General features: G+C 48.0%; 1 protein-coding gene across 26 annotated transcripts in view; it reads right to left on the bottom strand.

Moving 5' to 3' along the window:
- Window positions 1-19,627, bottom strand: part of SVIL (supervillin) — a 232,675-nt gene that overhangs the window by 1,103 nt on the left and 211,945 nt on the right. For all 26 annotated transcript variants that reach the window (XM_043562073.1, XM_043562070.1, XM_043562072.1 and 23 more), the window contains 10 exons: window positions 17,868-18,012; window positions 17,249-17,525; window positions 11,931-12,082; window positions 9,530-9,635; window positions 8,607-8,814; window positions 7,126-7,259; window positions 5,262-5,417; window positions 3,538-3,681; window positions 2,363-2,487; window positions 10-165 (listed from right to left, as the gene is read on the bottom strand). In XM_043562073.1, coding sequence (XP_043418008.1) covers window positions 10-165; window positions 2,363-2,487; window positions 3,538-3,681; window positions 5,262-5,417; window positions 7,126-7,259; window positions 8,607-8,814; window positions 9,530-9,635; window positions 11,931-12,082; window positions 17,249-17,525; window positions 17,868-18,012 — 1,603 coding nt within the window. The remainder of the gene's footprint in view (window positions 1-9; window positions 166-2,362; window positions 2,488-3,537; window positions 3,682-5,261; window positions 5,418-7,125; window positions 7,260-8,606; window positions 8,815-9,529; window positions 9,636-11,930; window positions 12,083-17,248; window positions 17,526-17,867; window positions 18,013-19,627) is intronic.

Below are 19,627 nucleotides of genomic sequence, written 5' to 3'. Positions count from 1 at the left end.
AATGCTTACCTCAAAGTCTTCGTCAGTGAGATAAATCTCAAGCTTCAGAGGATCAACTCCCTCGGGCAGTGGCCTGGCTAGCAGATCGGCCAGCGGATAAATGGTTTTACAAAGCTTGGCTAAGACATCTTCCACAAGGGTGATCTGATTCGAAACTTCCGTATCCTAGAGAAGAGGAGGGAGCAGAGAGAACTTCGTGTCCTGCACCTGCACCAGTGTTTTGTCACGCGCCTGCAAATACATGACCCTGTCCTGTCTGTGCCTTCGCCAGACCCTGTCTAGTCTGTGCCTGGTGGGGGAGGGGGGTCGCTCAAGGGAAGCAGGCTCTGAAATGGAAAGGGATTGCCCAAAGCCCCACAATTCTCCTTTACATGTCTTCCCACCTCACCAAATAAATCCTGCCTTGGACAAAAGGGAGTATCACGTGAGTGAATTATGGCTTAAGATTATTAAATCTGAACTCTCGGGGCGCCTGGGTGGCTCAGTTGGTTAAGCGTCCGACTTCGGCTCAGGTCGTGATCTCGCAGTCCGTGAGTTCAAGCCCCGCGTCAGGCTCTGTGCTGACTGCTCAGAGCCTGGAGCCTGTTTCGGATTCTGTGTCTCCCTCTCTCTCTGACTGTCCCCCATTCATGCTCTGTCTCTCTCTGTCTCAAAAATAAACGTTAAAAAAAATTTTTTTTAAATAAAAAAAAAGATTATTAAATCTGAACTCTAAACACTAGAAGCATTCAGATAATGGAATTTGTTTAAAAGTATTTTAAAATAACCTTATGAGGATTCATGCTGCCCCCTTTAGCCCTGTTTCTTAATCCATAATAGAAAAAGGTAAGAAAATGCATCCAGGATACGCTGCTGAATCCAGACTTCAAACAAACAAACAAAAACCACTCTGTGTGCATTTACACTGAACTGGTTACTACAGGTAAATTCTCTTCCTCTGTTAAACCTGGAAGCCAGATCACTGCCCTCCTTTTGAGTGGCGGAAATGAATGACTAACAGGGTTGCCAAATTCATCAATGATGGTCAAGACTAGTGGTCACGGAGCGGGTTTGGAGCAATCCTGCACCTAAGACCCGGGACAAGCTACTTCAGGTGTCTGTGTCTCAGCTCCTTCCCTGGGAAAACGGAGATACACGAAGATGAATCTTAATAGACTGTTGTAAAAATAAGGGAGAAAATACACATAAAGGGCTCGGAGCCGTGTCTGGCCCACGGTGAGCGCTCAGTGATTGTGTTATTGCCACAACTTGGCGTGGAAAGCCCGACCTCACTGGCCGGAAGCCCGCCAGCCTGTGCGAGATGCTCCCAGGCCACTGCTGCCTGGGCATGCACGGCGGAAGCAGGACACAGCGGTAATTACAGCCTTGAACTCACACTGCAGGAGGAGGTACTTGTGCGGGGCGCTGCACCCCCAGGCACGACTGCGTGTTTATTGTAAACAGAGCCCTATCGGGCTCCTCCCCGCGTGGACCAAGCCCACTGGCTTACAGAGAGATGTGAGTCTCGGCAGCGATGCTGGCATTAAACAGGCATTTGCGCTGCGCATCCACTGTTAAGCAGCAGCGAACTCTTTTTGTTTAAACGTGTTCGGACCTCCCGTAAAATACCCATGTCGTCTCCTCCGGAAAAGCAGCTCTCTGACATAGTAACAAATTGAAATGGAACAAACCTATTTCCTTCACAATGTTAAAAACTCGTGACTTAAAGAAATTCTACACAGCTGTAGTAAGCTTTTTTTTTTTCTATGTGGTTGGAAATTATAATGTTCTTCTGGTTAATAATATGCTTTAGTAAATAAAGGTTATGATAAATGCTTCATGGGCTAATACCAACTGGTCTCATGAAATACTATTAATGAGCTATTCACACTCCTAATCAGGAGTGACTCACGATACATTCATTCACTTCGTACTTTGATCTGTGAATAATCCATCACAGATTTATTTTGTGTCTCCTCAAACACAAGGTTAATGTCTGAAGCCAGAGGATTTTGTTGTGCCTTACACGGACCTTGAAAAGCAACAGAATTTTAGCAAACAGAATGAAGAGATGGCAGCTTTTATTTCTGTATATTCTTCAGAGTAATTAAGTTCACCTTTGCTTTTAAGTTGTTTAACTTGAACACCAGGTGTAGAAGAATACCAAAATAGTTCAAATGACTGATTACCAAAATAGTTCAAACGATTTTTCCATTTCCTAAGCTAATTCTATGTAGACTTGCTAACATGTTGTAAAAGAAAACAACAACAACAATATTTTATCACTTAGAAAATGCCATTGGGATGCTTCTTCCCAAGGTACAGTCGACTCACGATCTGAAAGGCGTGGAGCCACCTTCAGGGGGAAGCAAACCACACTCACCATTTCTGTGATTTCAGCAATGTCCTCTCTGTGCTCCCAGCTGGGGAACATATTGGTGAACGTCAGGGGCTCCAGACCAGCATGGATAAGGTAAGACTTGGGGGGCGGCCTCTTGATATTTTTTCCTGTAGGTACACGGAGGGCAACATCAGGACACCCGGGGTATGGGTCCAAAGACCCGGTCTTTCTCTGATTTCCCTTGAAATCTTTTCTTCATTTGGATCTCTTGACTTATGGTTAGAGTGCAAGTTGTGAGTAGTTCATAATAACGCATGGATGGTATTTATACAAAATGTTAAGTTTATGCATATAAGGATGCATAACACTGCATGTAAGTGACCTGACTCTAGCAAAATGCTTCCACGTCTCTGGATCTGAGAAAGCCTCTCTCCATGGCTCCTGGGCAAGAGATTTTTTCCTCTTGCTTTCACCTGTAGAAGTATTCCTCTGACTTCCTAAGGCAGCGTGAAGTTCAATGTGAGTTAAACAGCTAACGAGAGCATTTTCTAAACCACTCTAATTTAAACATTTGGTGGGAATTTGTTACTTGTTACTGAAGAGCTTTTCAAGAGAGAATCAACTGTATGAACTCAGTGAAACTAATCCATGAAACCTTAAAAATTAAGACAAGAAATTAATTACTGGCATCTTCGTTTTACATACAATTCTATAAATTTTTGGCGGATGGTATAGTAAAAAGCCATGAGTTCACAGTAGATCTTTCTTTTTTAGATATCACACTAAAAATAATAACGAATGACCAAAAGGTTGCCATTGGCTTTCCAGCCCATTTAGGCGAGCTTTCCACTCTGGACAGTGGGCGGCTATGCGCAGAAGGAGGCCCCCAGCATGATTACACCAGAGTGCAAAAGGGTTCCGACCCCTCCGGGGCATTCCACGATACAGCCTTAAATCTTGAGGGTAGCAACTCAGACGGCCCAGTAATGTAAAAGAGAAAAATGAATTCCCATTCATGGTGACAGTCAAGAATGCATTAATCTCAAGATTAAGAAGCCTCAAAAAAAAAACTTGGTTTCATCACTGCCTGCCGGGCTTTATCAAGGTTGGCCGGCACACGCAGGAAGGAAAACACTGGTCTGCGATCCTGCCGGGGTGGATGAAGCCTGTGGCAGAGCCGAGGGCCCCAGGCCTGCCCACGGGCACCGACGCCTCACCTTTGCAGTACTGGAGCACGGTCTCCATGGCACTCTTGCGGTCGGAGGCCCAGCGAATGCGGGCGGAACCCGTGATCTTGTTCTCGATGGGCCACCAGCCCTGCCAGAGGTACACCTCATGGTGATTGTCAACAAGGAAGAGTGCTGTGAGGGCAAGGGCAGACCAGACAGTCAGGGGCTTCTCCGTGGATGCTTCTGGGGCACTCTTCCCCAAACCTAATGGATGCTTCCCTCCAGGCTGCTTTTGTCAAGGGAGGGGTGAAGAATCCCCTTGGCGGGGCCAAAGGCGGGGTGTCCACGACGCCTCAGCCCTTTGAGCATACAGTCAGTTAAAGCCTCTGGGCAGAGAGAGGTGGCATCTGTGATGCCGGCCTCTTTTCCCTCCCTGTCCCCACACTCTCTCTCCCTTTGCCCCTCCTCAGTAGCCGGCCCGCCGGCGGCCCTTCCGAGAACTGGCAGCATGCTGAGGGGAGGGATAACGCACCCGCGAGGGGCTGTAAGCAGCATTTCTCTCCAAAGAGCATATTAAAAACCGGAGAGTACACCCCCCTTGCCCTACAGGTCACTGATGTGCGTGCCCCACATGCGATTGCTTCCTAGGTGACTAAGTTCCTGGTTCTCGGTGAGAGAATAGGGCTTGAAGGAGCAGACGCGTTCTAACACACCGTCAGCCCGACTCGTATTCCATGTGGCAGAGGGGCTCTCACACCTGCTCGGTCCGCCTGCCCCGCGTCCTTTCCTAGCCCGTGTTTCAGAATTCCACGCACACCACACATTTGAAAAGCCCAGAAGAGGTTGATAACCCACCCTGAGGCATAGCGTGAAGAGGGTGGGTAGCGGCCTCCCTTTGAAGGAACTTGCTAGTATTTCCCGCAGTATGACCCGTGGGCCAGCTGTTGAGCTTTTAAGGTGGGGAGCTGGGCCGGGTTAATGAGAGGTTGTGGCTGAGGGGAGAGGGCACAAGGGCTCAGACTCAACTGCAGGAGTCTGGCCGGGTCCGTACAGCCCAGTCTCTGGTGACGGTGACTGTCCCAACCAGCACAAGGGCACACAACCGGTTCTGTCGCGAGGTGGGGGCCGAGTGGATACAGCCTTGACCTCGGAGTCAGAAGACATGGGTGGGAACCACAGCCCTGCCGTGCAGCCTTGGCTAAGGCAGACACCGTTCTTTGGCTGATTCAACAGATACTCCCAACCCCTTGCCGCCCCGCCACTTGCTCTCCCAGGCTCCCCGGTAGTGGAGGGTGTTCACATGACAGAGCTCTGGCCAACGGGATGTGAGCAGCTGGGGCTTCTGGGAAAGCTTTTGCTTTATCCAATACAAGGGAGAGACACGGCCATCACTGCCCTTTTCCCAACCCTTTCTTTGTGTCTCGAACGGAAAACATGATGCCCGGAGCAGGGGAGGCCGACTGTGGGCCACGCACGAAGCCACAAGACTGAGGGGAGTCTGGGAGAAGAGCTGAGATTCCAGGCCTGACACGGTTGTGCTCAGCCTACCTGGGCGAGTTAAGTACCTGGGCCTCGGTTTCTTAGACTGTAACATACGGCTGATGTTCCCTTCCTTTTGGGGTAGGTGTGAGCATGAGATAACATAAGAAAGTTACCCGCCAGGGCACTTGGCAAATAAAAACCGTTTAGTCAATATGCAAGTAAAGTAAAAAGGCCGTCTGGAAGGTGTATGTTCTGTGGCTCGGCACGATGACCCCTTCCGCGGGCCGTACCTGGCTGTGGCGCGCTGTACAGATCTTCCTGCAGGAAGGGCATAGAATTGACCACAGAGGGGTCTCGGGCGGGATACATGAATTCTGTGGCTGAGAAGTCACCAGAGGAACTGCTGAGGATGAACAGGCGGGGTGTGAAGTTAAAATTTCCAGGATCTTTGAAAGAAAAGAGAACAGAGCTGAGGACACGATATGCATCAAAGGAAATCCCAGATGGACGGGAGACTGACTGTAAGACATGCAATAACCCCAAAACTTCGTGCGAAAATAGGTAAAATTTATCTGACCTTGGAGGTGGGGAAGGTCTCCTTAATCATAATTATAAAAGAAGGAATGAAGGGACAGGGGATTTCTGCACTGACAGTACAAAAATGAACACTTTCATTGCAAAAAAGCCCCAAACCAAACAAAAAGGCAAGTGACAAAGTGAGAAATGTGGAAACTGGTTCGTGCCCTTGGTATATAAAAGAATAAAGATAAACGTCTCAGTAAAAATGCACAAAAAGGCAGAAATGAAAACATTCACCAAAGTAGAAATACAAATAATTAAAAAAATACATAAGCATTTAACAGTACTTCCAATTTAAACCATTAGTTAAAATAGTGCTTAGGTAGCAGTCTCCCCCCCACCCCCCATTTTGGCAAAGAGGAAAAGGCAAAGTCCACGGGGGAATGCACACTCTCTGATGTATACTGCCGGGTGAATATGGAGATTGGTGTCCGTGTTCGGGGGCACCCTTGTTGAGCTGTACCCTGAATCTTTTCTACCTTTACCACAGCACTTCTGTATCTAGGAATTTAACTAGAAGCAAAAACACGTACTTGGTTTAAATGTATTCACATCTTTATTGTGTAATAGGGAAAAATCGGAAACCTCTCTCCAACCAAAAGAGACAGGTTAAATAGAAAATGGCATATAGCATATTCATGGAATGCCCTGCAGCCAGAGAAGTCTAGATATTAACAACTTGAGTAACTGTTCATAATAAAGGGAAAAATCGGGTTACAAAACTGTGTACTGCTGTCCAAAATTTCCTTTAATATAGATGTGTATGGATCCCATAGAGAAATGTTGATTCTAGTTATCTTTGAGAGAGAAGATCATAAGGGACTTAGTTTCTTTTTCAACCTCTCTGTACTTTCAAACATTTTCCATCACCAATATGCATTATTAAGAAAAACTCTGTCAAAGTTCAGGAAAACTGAGATGAGTATACCCCACTGTGGTCCAACCTTGGGCAAGCTGATGAAGTTCGCTGTGCCTCAGTTTCCTCATCAGAACAAACATGGTGGCGTTAGGTGGTGAGCGTTGAGTTAAGGCAGATCAGGTGCTTAGGCGGTGTCTGTCTCATCCTAACCTGCCTAATACTTGTTAGCTTTCCCTCTGTGTTAATCTGTACGTTAAGTTGATCTGTGTTTTGTGTATTTAATACAAAAACGACCTATTCTCTAATCTGAACTCTGTTAGGTCCCTGCACCCAGGATGCTGGCCAGACCGAAAGCGTCTTGTGCCATAGGGTCACGTTGGGTCACTGTCCCTCTGGTTTCCTGGAATTCGCTTCTCTCCCTCCGTCTCTTCAGGTCATGCTTCCCTCTGAGGCTCTGTGTAAATGTCGTGTGATTTTCCTGGTGGAACTACTCTTTCTTTTAACTCTCAGCCTCCTTCATTCGTACCTCTTTCGTGACATACCAAAGTTTTATTTGGCATTATGCTTAGCTGTGCGTATTATTTAGCTTCCTTACTGCATTGTAGGCCTGGGAGGACCTAGCCTAGGTGTGATTCACTGGGTGTTGTGCATAGTATGTGCTCAGTAAATATGTACTGACTAAATTAGTGATGGAAAGCTACGGAATGTTGGATTACCTTGAAGCATGCAGTCGTAGGCTTTCCTGTCTCTCCTTCCTAAAGCATCCCAGAATCCCAGGGGCTCCGATCCTTCATCACACTCATGTATTGTCACTTTACTGCTACTATGCAGTCCGGCTTCCAGGGGACATCTGCATGGAGAAAATCCAGTAGTTTGTTTGTTTGTTTGTTTTAAGCCTGGAAGTGTTGGCAGTATGGAATTATTCAAGACTAAATCTGCAGATCAGTTCACCATCTCTCTTCTTCCTAAAATAATTCTTACTAATGAATAAAAACATGCTCCGTGGTTTATGAATGTGTGTGTGTGTGGGGGGGGCAGCAATGAGAGGGACTGGCTTGGCCCTTAGAGAAGAATGTATAATTACATACAAGTTGCAATGAAAGTGATCACGTTTTTATATACAACATACATATTAACTATTCCTTGTCCTCTCTTGCTAGAACATAAGCGTCATGGGGACGGAGACTTAGGTTAGTTCACTTGCGAGACCCTGGTCCCTAAATCTGTGCTTGGCACCAAGTACGTGATCAGTGAATACCTGCAGAGCAAATGAGTTCATCGTTCTGTTTTTTCCCAGTGGTCCAAGGGGAAAATCCATTGGGCCAGTGATGCCTTTGGATACCTCGCCGAAGGTCAACTATCACCCCTCCCCACTCGCTGGCACACAGAACAGCGTTTCGAGATGAGACGTTTTGCTTCCCGGCCACCTGCCTGTTGACAGGGCACTGGCCTGTGTTCTCTCTGCCCTCTCCTCGGCGCGGTAGGTTCGAGAGCCGTCCCAGGGGAAGGATGCCCGCCCCGCACCGCTGTGGTGCCCAGAGAACGGATTTGACCAGATTACACTTTGGTGGCATGCCGTGGCCCTGGAAATGCTTCGCTTCTACTGTCCACATGTTACCAGGGTCCTCCCAGGTGACAGCCTGAGGAAACGCCAGGCATCCCCTGCCTAGCTGGCGGTCCAGCGACTCAGGGGCAAATGCAGGCATACCGTTGTCCTCTGGAAAGGGGACATCTTATAGTCTGACACAGTCGGTGGTCTCCCAGACTTTTCTTTAGCTAAACGCTTCCTAACTTTCCACTGCTCTGCCAAAACTGAAATGTTGAACCCCTAAACGATATTTGAAATTTGCTCTCTTTAAATACCAAAGGCCTCCAGGCTTTTAATTCAAAATCTTACCCATGAAAGAAATGACGGCACTCATTGGGGGCACTTCCCTCACTCCTCACTCTGCCTTTCATCGAGGCAGGTACATCCTCAGAAGGTGGGGGAAGCCCTCACACGGGCAGCTTGAAGCGAGATGTGTGTCACGGCCACTTGGCAGGTCAGAGGCCCCCAACCACGTTCATACCCACCCCCTGCTGAAGTCACCTGAAGTACACCCGGGCTTCTACTGGCGACCCTGGGTATCCTTCCCGCCTCAGCCGGCGTCCCACGGGGAAGCCCCTTCTGGGAGATGCCCTCACACACAACACTCACTGTTCTTTGATTTTATTTGCTGCGGTCCTTCCGACCTCCTTCGTGTGGGCTTGGGCTTTGCATCCGTGCCACAAGTAAATGAGGGCTTTATTTACGTTGAGGACAACCATGGAAGTCCTGGACCTCAAGCTACTACAGTGACAGGCCACTTCCAGCAAATTCCCTTCCACAGGCACTTCTCCGCGCACACAGTACAGCCTCCACTCACCTGCAGGGGGCAGCAGCGGCACAGAGTTAGGACGTGGTGTGCCGCGGGGACCCGCCAACACCACCCACCCTGGGCCCACCCAGGCCCATCCTTGTGACTTGGGGGTGGGGGTGGGGGGCTCAGGCGGAGTGGCGGCCAGCTCGCTGCCGGCCCAGAAAGCACCTCCTTTTGGAGTTAGAAGCAGGTTCGTGAAGTAGAAAACCCATTTTTGTAAATACTCAGGTATTTACAAATACTTACAAATACTGAGTATCTTATAAATACTCAGGTAAATCACATAACAGGCATATTTTGAGAGGCTCTGAAGCTAAGAGTTCTTTTTATTTTATTTTTTTTAATAAATCTATTCTATAAATTAAGAGATTTTTGTTGGCCAGCATCCAATTTATAATAGATGACCCACTGAATTTTCCTCCCCTCTTGAAAAGAGGGACAGAGTCACTGTGGGGATTCAGTTTAAGGGGAAGTAATCTCCCAGCCTCCTGCATACAGAGTCCTATGTATCCTAAGGTAAACGCCACAGGAAGGTGGGGGGGGGTGGCTATGAGCTCCCCATAAGGCTGATTTGTAAGGCAAACGTGACAAGGCTTTCAGGGGTGAAGACACAGCTATATAAAGGGAGACTTACTTTAATACCCCTCCCCCCCACCCCCAGTGTGAAAACACCTTCTAGGAGAGGGAAACGAATCTTATTCCAACGGTGACAGTGACTTACTTTGCGCGTTCTCTTCCTCCTCTTCCCGCCTCCCGGAGTGTACTACCATTCCCCCCTGGAAACACTGCAGAAAGCAGGGGGGCTCCTTTCCCTGCAGGACCTGGACCTTTCAATGGAAACGCATTCCAGTAAGTAACACGTACCGGTTTTCAAAGTCTTAAAAAGAATACCTGCCTAGTAGAAACTCTGAAAAACAGCGAGAAGTGCCCACAAACACCAGTGACACTACTGTTGTGTCTAAAGATAACCACTGTGAAAGGTCTAGGGTACAGCTTTCCTTTCAAAGTATCTTTCAGGTATGTGTCTTTCCCAGACAAAAGTAGGATTGTTGTCCTTTGTTACTTAATACCCGATTTTATTCACTTGATGTTTTGCCGTCAAAGACTTTGGAAACACAAGTTTTGATATTTTAGTGGTATTCCATGGTATAGACGTAGCATGATTGATCTAAACAAGTTTGAAACAAAGTCTACCTCTCAGCGGTGAGAACGACTGATCACATAGTGACTCAGGGGTGGGGGCGGGAGGGGAGAACTGTCTCTTTTGCAACCATTCCCATAGTCCACTCATGGAACACTGCTCCTGCGGACCAGCTTCCCCTTCGCCTGGGAAGCACTGTGTTAGCTGCTCATAAAACTGTTAGGGTTGACTCCACTCACTCTCACTTTGGCTAGACATTTTCCCTTCACGAGGAAATTGTTTATTCAGCCTGGAAGTTGGGGCAAACCGAAAGGTAGGAAGCATTTCCCACCAGGAGTTAACAGATCAACCTCAGGGCCAACTTTGTGTAATTAAGAGCCATTTTGTGGCAGCGTTTTATATATCTGAAGTGTTTTTACATCCACTGGCTTGATAAAAAGTGGAATGCTCAGACTAGAGAGATTAAGACTCAAAATTCTAAGGGTGATTTTGCAGCCATGATTGAAACATGGCCTTTACAAAAATAAAGGCAGTTGAAATTGCCCACTATTAGGGATAAATTAAAATGCAATGGCCACTAACAGTTATTTTCAATTATTGTATAGTCTATAGTAGAAAATGTGTATTAAGTATTTTTTTTAGGGAACAGGATTGGTTCTTAGGAATCTAGAAGGCTAGGTGAACATTAATCTGTTTCGGAGAAAATTCCTCTGTTCTCCTCCCTCATGCTATTGTTAACTACTCCTCCAAGGTAGTGAAGATACCTGCCCGTGGTATCATGCTTTCCCAAAACCTTACAGTCAACTCTTCATTACTAAAGGATGGGACCCCAGGCAAAGGTAATCCAAACAGCAAAAAGAAATGTTCACAAAACCTTGGCCCCAGGGCATTATACAGGCCCTGGGGTTATAATGGCGGATAAAGACCAGCACACAAGGTCTCTTTCATACTTTCTAGGGAAAGAGGGATAACAAGTAAGTAAACGCAATGTCTACAAAATGTAAATGAAATGACAAATGACTACGAAGTGGTTTTAAGTAGTGATAATAGCGGTAAGTGCTATAAAAAAAATAATAAAGCTCAGCAGAGGGACGGAGAATGGGGAGGGATTTGGATAAAACAGGTGACACTGGAACAGAAACCTGAATCATATGAAGTTGAAAGTTACTTATGGATACAGGGGAAATGTTCCAGACAGGAAATTGCACAAAGGCCCTGGGGTGGGAGGAAAGAGGTCTGTGTGTCTCAGGAGTGGCAAAAGGCTAGAAAGCCAGGGGGAGGTGGGAGAGGTGTTCAGGGCCGACCACGAAGGTGCTGGCAGATCACTGGGACACCGGTTTGGAGAGCAAGGGAATGACACGGTCCGACGTGTTCCCGAAAAATCACTCGGGCTGCTGGGAGGAATGCAGATGAGAAAACAGATAAGAATACTCATTTTTACATTAATCTCTGGTATTTCCTTCGGATAGATTTGTGTAGGTGGAATAAATGATCAAAGTTTATGAGAATTTTAAGGTTCTTGAGCCAAACTGCTTTTCAGGATGGCTGTTTCAAGCTACACTTCCCAGTGGAGGCATCCTACTGAATCCTTACCCACCCTGGAGCCGTTCTTTACAAAATCCCTACCAATTTTAGAAGTGGAAAACAGCATCTCTTGGTTTTATTTATAACTCCTTGAATATCAGTTAAGTGGAAACTTAAAAAAACCAAACCCTCCCTTGGCGCCTGGTACCTGTCTTATGGATTCGCTATTTACAGATACAACATCTCGTGGAAGAGCATATTACTCCTGACCTGCCAGTAGGGAGAGGAGAGGGGAGGCCCAGCCTGCAGTCTGGAGAAGCCAGACCAGAACCAAAAGTCACTTGTGCGATGCCGTCTTTGTTCACGAAAAGTCAGGGGTCTTCAGGGGACCAGGTCGCGCACCCTGTGGCTCCCCAGGAAGGACGGTTCTCTCATTCGGCTGCTTTCCAGCACTTACCTGGGCACCCCTCTCCTCGTCCAGCTCCACCGTCATCAGAGCCGACGTGCCCTTCTCGCTCACGGTCGACTGCCGACCTTGCCAGAAGAAGTAGACACACTTCTCTTTGCCAGCCACCCTTGCTGGATGCTCTCCCTTTTGTCGACTTCCCACTGCAAACACAAAGAACCCGAGAGGGCAGGGTAAACAGCTGATGGGCCAAAAGAGGGGCAAATGTATGGCTTTCTTCTCCGGGCTCTGTGAGGACAAAGAGGGACGACAAAAAGCTTTGGGGCATGGGGCTGAGGAGAAAAACCACCTTTCTTCCGGTAACTGATCCCGAGCCTCCAAATTGGCGAAAAATGATCTAGCCTTCTCGACGCCCTAGGAAAAACACCTGTCATCCTCCAGGAAGGCGGCGGATCACTCCAAGTGTGTGACAGAGAGAGCGGGTGACTGCCAGAGCAGGACCAACGGCTCCCAAAGACAGAAATACATTTTCCGTCTTACGCCATTTTTTTTGGCAGAAGATTAGCTGGTAGAGAAAAGATATTGAAAGCAACAGCTGGGCTAGCTTTAAGTACAAAGGGAAAATTTAGTCTGCTAAAACGATTCTAGTGAAAACACACTCTGGAGTTTCCACATTCCGTCAGAAATGGAAGAGATCTATTGCTGACATACCGCTTTCATAAAATAATCTGGGATTTCAATACTATCTGTCGCTGGGTCCGTAGCCAGGATTCAGTGCTGGTTGTCCTTACCGCCTGGCACCTCACAGGCATTTGCATTAGCAGCACCCGGCTCACAGGTCTCACCCAAGAGCAGGCACGGGAAGCTAATTGGCCAAGTGGCCATTTTGAAAAGGCAGTATTTCAGACCTCAGCTCACTACTTTTCGGTATATACCGCACTCCGGTCTCCTCTCATTCATTCAACAACCGCTCACCGAGCACCCACAGTGTGCCCGGGGCCTCCTGGGGATACCAGAGCTATAATGAGAAGATGGCCCCCCTGCTTTCATCCTAACAGACATGAGCAAGACAGTTTCAGACGGTTGATAAGTGCTCTGAGGATGACAGACAGGGCTGTGACATGGGGCAGGGTGAGTGCTAATAGGATTCCCTGTTGAAGGCAGGCCTCTCCGAGGAGGTGACAATGACAAGGTGACAGGGACTTGCAGGCAGACCCTTCTGGAACGAATGAGGTCAGGAGACTGAGCTGTTACCCTCAGATGCCTGCCTGGGTGGTCCCAGAAAGTGATGGGCAACGGTGGGAGAACGCAGGTTATAACACCCACGCTTGTTGAAAATTAAAGATAATAACTAGGTTCTCTGGTTCTCTGTTAACCCAGTTTTTCCCAGTGCCAGTCCCATTTACAAAATCACAGTTATCTTGAGGTTTGAAGGTAAGAAGAAAGCTCATTTATTTTAAGTTCTCAAGAGGTCAGGGTCATATTTATTTGATTTTTTGGCCTTTTAGCAAAGTACTGTATATATAGTTTCTATAAATGATCATAATAATTCTTGACAGTGCTTTGCTTAAGCACAACATTTAGTGCCATCTTTTGTGGACCTGAACTAGTCAAGTTGGTGTATCTTTTATTAAATGTTTATTTTGAGAGAGAGCGAGTGCGCGAGTGAGCGGGAGAGCACGCGCGCGCACGCATCGAGGAGGGGGAGGGGCAGAGAAAGAGGTTGAGAGTTGGATGCTTAACGGACTGAGCCACCCAGGCACTTCAAGTTTGTGTATTTTTAATGGATAGGCTATGCATATTCACAATTAGTTTGGAAGCCACTCCATTGAAATTTCTGCTAATTTAGATAGAACAAAAGTTTGTCTTTGATTAGCAATCCCACTCTTCAAAGTAGTAAAAATTAGTCATGTCAGCTGGGGAAAGATGTGCTTAAAACAGGTCACAGAAGTTGATATATATCTTGAAATCTGTTAGCACTTAAGTACATTGTATAAATATATATTCAGGCTTAAATAACCAGTGTTTTACCATCTAACATTCTAATGTGGACTTCAGTATATATATCTAAAATAGAATTATTTCCTTAAATATCTCATAATAGTTTTCAGCAATTTTCTTCAATATGCACAAATTTATTACTATATACAACTTAATTTTTAGTTCATCTATTTTTAATTTTAGCAAAGTAAAGATTAAACTTTCATCAGTAAGAATTTATGGACTGTGACCTTTATTTCACTTTTTATATTTTTTTAATGTTTATTTATTTTTGAGAGACAGGGAGACTGAGCACAAGTGGTTGGGGGGCAGAGAGAGAAAGAAGACACAGAATCCGAAGCAGGCTCCAGGCTCTGAGCTGTCAGCACAGAGCCCAAAGTGGGGCTCAACATGAACCAATGAGATCATGACCTGAGCCAAAGTCTGACGCTTTACCCACTGAGCCACCCAGGCGCCCCCCGACTGTAACCTTAAATAGCCTTGATCAGATGGCTAATTTAAAGTGTTGATGGGGGTGCCTGGGTGGCTCAGTCGGTTGACTGTCTGACTCTTCAGTTTGGCTCAGGTCATGATCTCACAGTCGTGAGATTGAGTCCCATGTCGGGCTCTGTGCTGACAGGGCAGAACCTGCTTTGGATTCTCTCTCTCCCTCTCTCTTTCTCTGCCCCCACGCACCCTACCATCAAAATAAATAAGTAAACTTAAAAAAAATTAAGTATTCATGCATTATGTCTAAAAATACTTTGAAGAGGACGTTTGTGGCCAGTCGTTGTGTTTAGGAGTAACAGGGAACCACGGTTTGAAGAACTGCTCAGGGTCAAGCGGTCCTGCTGCAGAACCCCATTTACTGCCCACTGCGGCCTCCGGTCTCCCTTCCCTGGAGCCCCGGTTCGCTTCTCCAGGAGCTTCTCTGTGCACCTGTGCACCTGGCTAGTGTCCACCAAGAGGACGGCTGTACTGTTTCTACAGCTGCTGGTGTCTGCTGACCTTGTCCCAGAAGAGCTTCCCGAGCTCCAAGTTGTATGTCCTGTTTGCACGTGCAGCTGTGGAGTAGGAGTGATGAGGAGCTAGGCTGTGGTCACCGAGGGGCCACTGTTAATGCCATTGTGCTATGCTTCTCTGCTCCCAGAGGGACCGTCTGGAATCGGAATGCTCCCTGCTCTGACTTAATGCTCTGCAGCTGGACTCCTTCAAAGCTGTAACTTTGCTCATAAGGATGCTGCTGGAGCTGGCTGCGAGATGTGCCCTGTGTTTACTGGAAGAAACACAGAAAGTACTTTCCTGGGCCAAATCATTACTTCTTAGGCGGCCTCCGGCAGAGTAGTCTATGAAGGCCTCAGAAACCTGATTACTTTTTTTTAATTAATTCATGTCGATATCGTTTTATTCATTTATTTCCTATTACTTCTTTTTATAACTAACAGCTCAGGTAAGGAGATGAGTGAATTTCAAATTCTATTGCCCCTTTGTCTTGTTTTGTAAAACATGCAGTTTCCTCTGTATTTAAGGAAGGGGAGTTATGTATGCTTTCAAAGCTGGTCCTTAACATTCCCTGCTGCACAACACCGAAGGTTAGTGGATTCCCACCCGCCAAATGCCCTCTTACTGCCTTTATTGCCAACACGCGGCACGGATGGTTACTGCAGCTGGACAAGTGCACCACCCCGAGGAGCAGAGACTCGCAATAGCGACTCTTTGGGAAGGACGCTTATTTTGGGGGAGACTCATGTTATCTCATCTTCAAGGTAAATACAGCAATTTTGCTTTCGGGGCTGAGGGCATCAGTGACGATTCTTTCCCGTACCTTGTGAGCATGTGCCAGGCCCTGTGCTAAATTGGACACCTACCAGATTATAATAATCTCTGAGCGGGGCATCATCATCAGACCGAGGCTCAGACAGGTTACGTCCCTTCACCCACCTTGCATGGCTGGTACGTAGGGCCCGAGAGAAGATTCAGACCCAGGCTGCACGGTCCCCGGGCCTGTGCCCTTTCCCCCCAGCCACATGGCCTCCTTATGAAAGGGAAAGGGGCTTTCAGTGTCCTAATCTGGTCTCTCCTAGCTGGGTGACTTCAGACAGGTAACAACTGTGGTGTCCTGTTCCTCACTGAGAAATTGGCATCATGACGTAATACGTCCCAGAGCCACTGGGAGGCACTCAACTCGAGTGTGCAGCAAAACCCCCAGTGCTGTGCCTCCTGGGCTGTGTGGACCTCCGGGCGCGCAGCACCCCGGACAGCTCTGGGCAAGACTGCCTCCTGCCCTGCCCGGCGATGCCCCACACTGGCTGCCCACAGGGCGGTGTGCTGGTCTTCCCCCAAAGCAGCAGGGTCAATCTCAGAGACCCCGGCTCTCCTCCGGAATGACGGGCTTGCCTCTTCCCGCACTTGCCTTATTGTCATTTATTATGTGCTTTCGGAAGGTAGGGTCTGACATATTTACTTAGCCCCTAACGTAAGTGTCTGTATGTAGAGTAGGTGCTCCAGTAAATGCTGCCGGGTGATTAGCAGACTTATTTCTGATACATTAGGAAGGAAATCATATGGTTCTCAGTCTGCGGGTATCTGATGAGCAGACAGCAGCCTTCATCCCCTGGAGCTCCAGGGCAGCCACACCCCGGCAGCAAAGCGGCTTTCAAGGGGTGAAGAAACGCTCAGGAGTTGAACGTCAAAATCACAGCGTTGTGACAAATCCTCCCAAATGGTGGGGCGGAGGGACGCTGCAGAGGACTGGCTCCTTGTTGGCAAGGAGAAGGGGTTCTATCTCCAAAGCACACTGGCTTTCCTCCCTCACCTCCTCTAGCACAGAGCATACAACGGACCGTTTCGCTGAGCGTTTCACCGACAGGAACCACGCGCAGTTTCGACTGTGTATTTATTCTACCAGATCCACAAAGTCTGTTTGTGCTCTCAGCCTCAGAGGAAACAGCTTCTTTTATTTTTAATAAATCTTTTGTGCATAACTACACCATTTGGTTCCAGTTCGAAATCATCCAGATATACTTTACTTCAGACTTTAATTTAAGCAGCAGACAGCCACATGGTAAGTATCATTTGGAGGCAAATCATCACTTTCCTAGAAAACCTCTGGGGACGGGGAGGGGGCGGGAACGAGGGTAGCAGAGAAACCGTAACGTGCATGTTTAATTTCTATAAGGAAACGCAACCTTCCTTAGCAATGCTAGGGCGTCGGGATCCATCTATAAAGTTTACTAAGGGGTTCTCCAAGCGAACGGTCAGATCGGCACATTCTCTGCGGCCGAAGGCAGGGGCGCACACAGGGAACGGCTTCTAGCGGTGCTAGACTCGCAGCCGCAGAGCTGGGGCCGCCCCGTGTCAGTGTGAAGAAGACAGAAGTGCTCACTGACCTGCGGTGCTCACCATGTACTTCCACTTGACCACATAGGCATCTCCCTCGTGGAACTGCCCGATGCTCTGTTTGGGGAGCCGGCTGTAGTCAAACTCTAGGATGTGCCACACATCCACAGAGACACTGGCGATCTCAAACTGCCTCCTGTCGTCCCCTTCTACCAGGCCATAGCCACGGCCAATGTTCACCCCGTCCAGCACCGTGCTGGTGGTGGTCTGGGGCACCTGCACCATGCGCGTGACGTCGTACGGCTTGGCTTCGGCCCGAGGATCTTCCTATGGGGGAAGGTAACAAGGCTGGCTCGGTGGCCTGTTTCTACAGCCGTTTCCTGCCACACTCACTGCTGTTTCACTGGTAGACTTTCCAGCTCTGTCTCAGCGTTTAACTGCGTTCTGGGGAAAGACTGCGGAGGCCTGAATACCCATCCCACAGCAGTGAACGGGACACCTAAAAGCTGGGGACACAAACTGGACTACTTCACCTCCTGGAGGTAGAATATAATTGGAAACCCGTTTGCTGATCTCCCAGTAAACCCTGGGAAGGCTTTACCTTCGAGGCCTCTTTTGTTGGGACCTACACCAAAGGCCTGAGGTTTGAGACTAGATTACCAGAAATACCTTTTGCTGGGCAAGTTCGCTGGCGTTCTTCTCATTAGGTCTCTTCAGTTCAGTCCAATCGAGAAATTTCTCTTTGAACAAAATGGTTTCATTGTGTTCTGTAAGTCTCCCGAATATTGCCCAGTCGGGCCGCCCCTGTCCTTTTCTGCGAAGGTGGGTGGGTGGGGGAGTAGACAGGAGAAGAACCAAAGTTAAGCCATGGGAAAACAAAGGAAAGGAATGGAAAACACACACACGTGGCTAGTGAACACAACTCATGACACATTAGTGGTATACAGAATGCATGGTCTGTTTTGTCAGATAAGTGACATTTTAGTCTTTCGGTCTGAAGCCTCGCAGGGAATCGATGCTCCTGAACGTGGGGTGAATCGTGTCAGGTCTGGACTTTCCTTTCATACTAGCAGATTCTTGCGTTTGGGATCCCCTGGGGGCAGCACACCAGACTGGGAGCTGGGAAAAGGCAGGAGCCACACACATGCCTTCCTTGCCTATGTCATGTGCTCACGGTCGCCTGCAAGGGCTCCCCAATTTTCTGTCTCGTTAGCGAATGGACGGGAGGAAGGCACAGCTCACCCTGAATTCTCTCTTAAGTCCTCTTACAACGCAGCTCTCCAGTCTCCGGGAGCAGAGGAAATTCTCCTTCGTTACTACAATGAGCATACTTTCATAGAGCATAAAGTGAATTTCCACATATTTATTTCTAGGCCACCAGACACGACAGCAGGAAGGGAGAGCACGAGGACACAGAACAGGAAGTGGCACAGCCCAACCTGGAGGCCTCCTGCTACGGCCTCAGGATTTCAGAATTTGAAACTGCTTGGAACGCTGATCAGGCAGAGGAAGGCAGGGTTGAGGAAATAAAAACATGCTGAAGCGGGTTCGCGCAGGTATCGCCCATCCTTCCAAATCTCTCTTTGGCTGCGAACGGAGACCGGGCTGCATACACCCCGTGAGTCTGATGAGCAGTGCTTCTGGGGCCTGCTGCCGCCCCTGCCCATCACTTCCTGTCTCGTCACGACTACGGCTTCTGAAGTCACCCCCACGGCACATCAAGGAGAGTGCCTGTTCGGAGGGAGACCGCCCAGGGGAGGCCACGGCATTCTAACACCCCCACCTCGTACTCTCGCGGGACTCTAGGAAGCAAGTATCGGCAACTAAGGAGGATTCGGGACTCCCCTGCAAGGCTGTGGCCTTTAACAGCAAATGTCTGAATGACCATCTTTGGTATGGAGTCCACTCTGCAGACTTGCTAGGATGTCTACAGACAGCACTTGCTTTCAGCTTTAGACATGGGTTCTTTCTGGTGGGAGTCGAGCAAGCAGGGGAGGCGGTGCGTTGCAGGGTAAAGGGGCAGCTGAGAGCTCCAGGGGGTGAGCTTCTTCCTGCCTCTTCCTCTGCTAAGAAAGGGCTGGGTGCTTAATCTTGGCTGTACCTTACAACCCTTGAGGAGCTCTTAAGACCTACTGACATACAAGCCCCACCCCACGTGAACTGAGAACACATCTTTGGGGCTGGGCCTGGCACGTACATTTTTGTAAAGGTCCTTGGGCGATTCTGATCTGGGACATGTTGAAAACCAGTGGGTTAGGCGCTGACTCATCTACTCCCACATCTGTGATTATCTCACTGCTATGTATGTTATCTATCATATGGATTTTGTGCTTTGGCGTTATTGTTTCTTTTAGTACATCAAATAAAATACTCTTTTCCACCTTGGCTTCATTCCTTTAAACACCAGTTGTTACAGGACTACTTTGACG

Source organism: Prionailurus bengalensis, chromosome B4, assembly GCF_016509475.1.
Source record: "Prionailurus bengalensis isolate Pbe53 chromosome B4, Fcat_Pben_1.1_paternal_pri, whole genome shotgun sequence".
In the NCBI taxonomy this organism is placed as follows: domain Eukaryota; kingdom Metazoa; phylum Chordata; class Mammalia; order Carnivora; family Felidae; genus Prionailurus; species Prionailurus bengalensis.
Note: the sequence above shows the minus strand (reverse complement) of the source record. Positions and strands in the feature narration are given on the sequence as shown.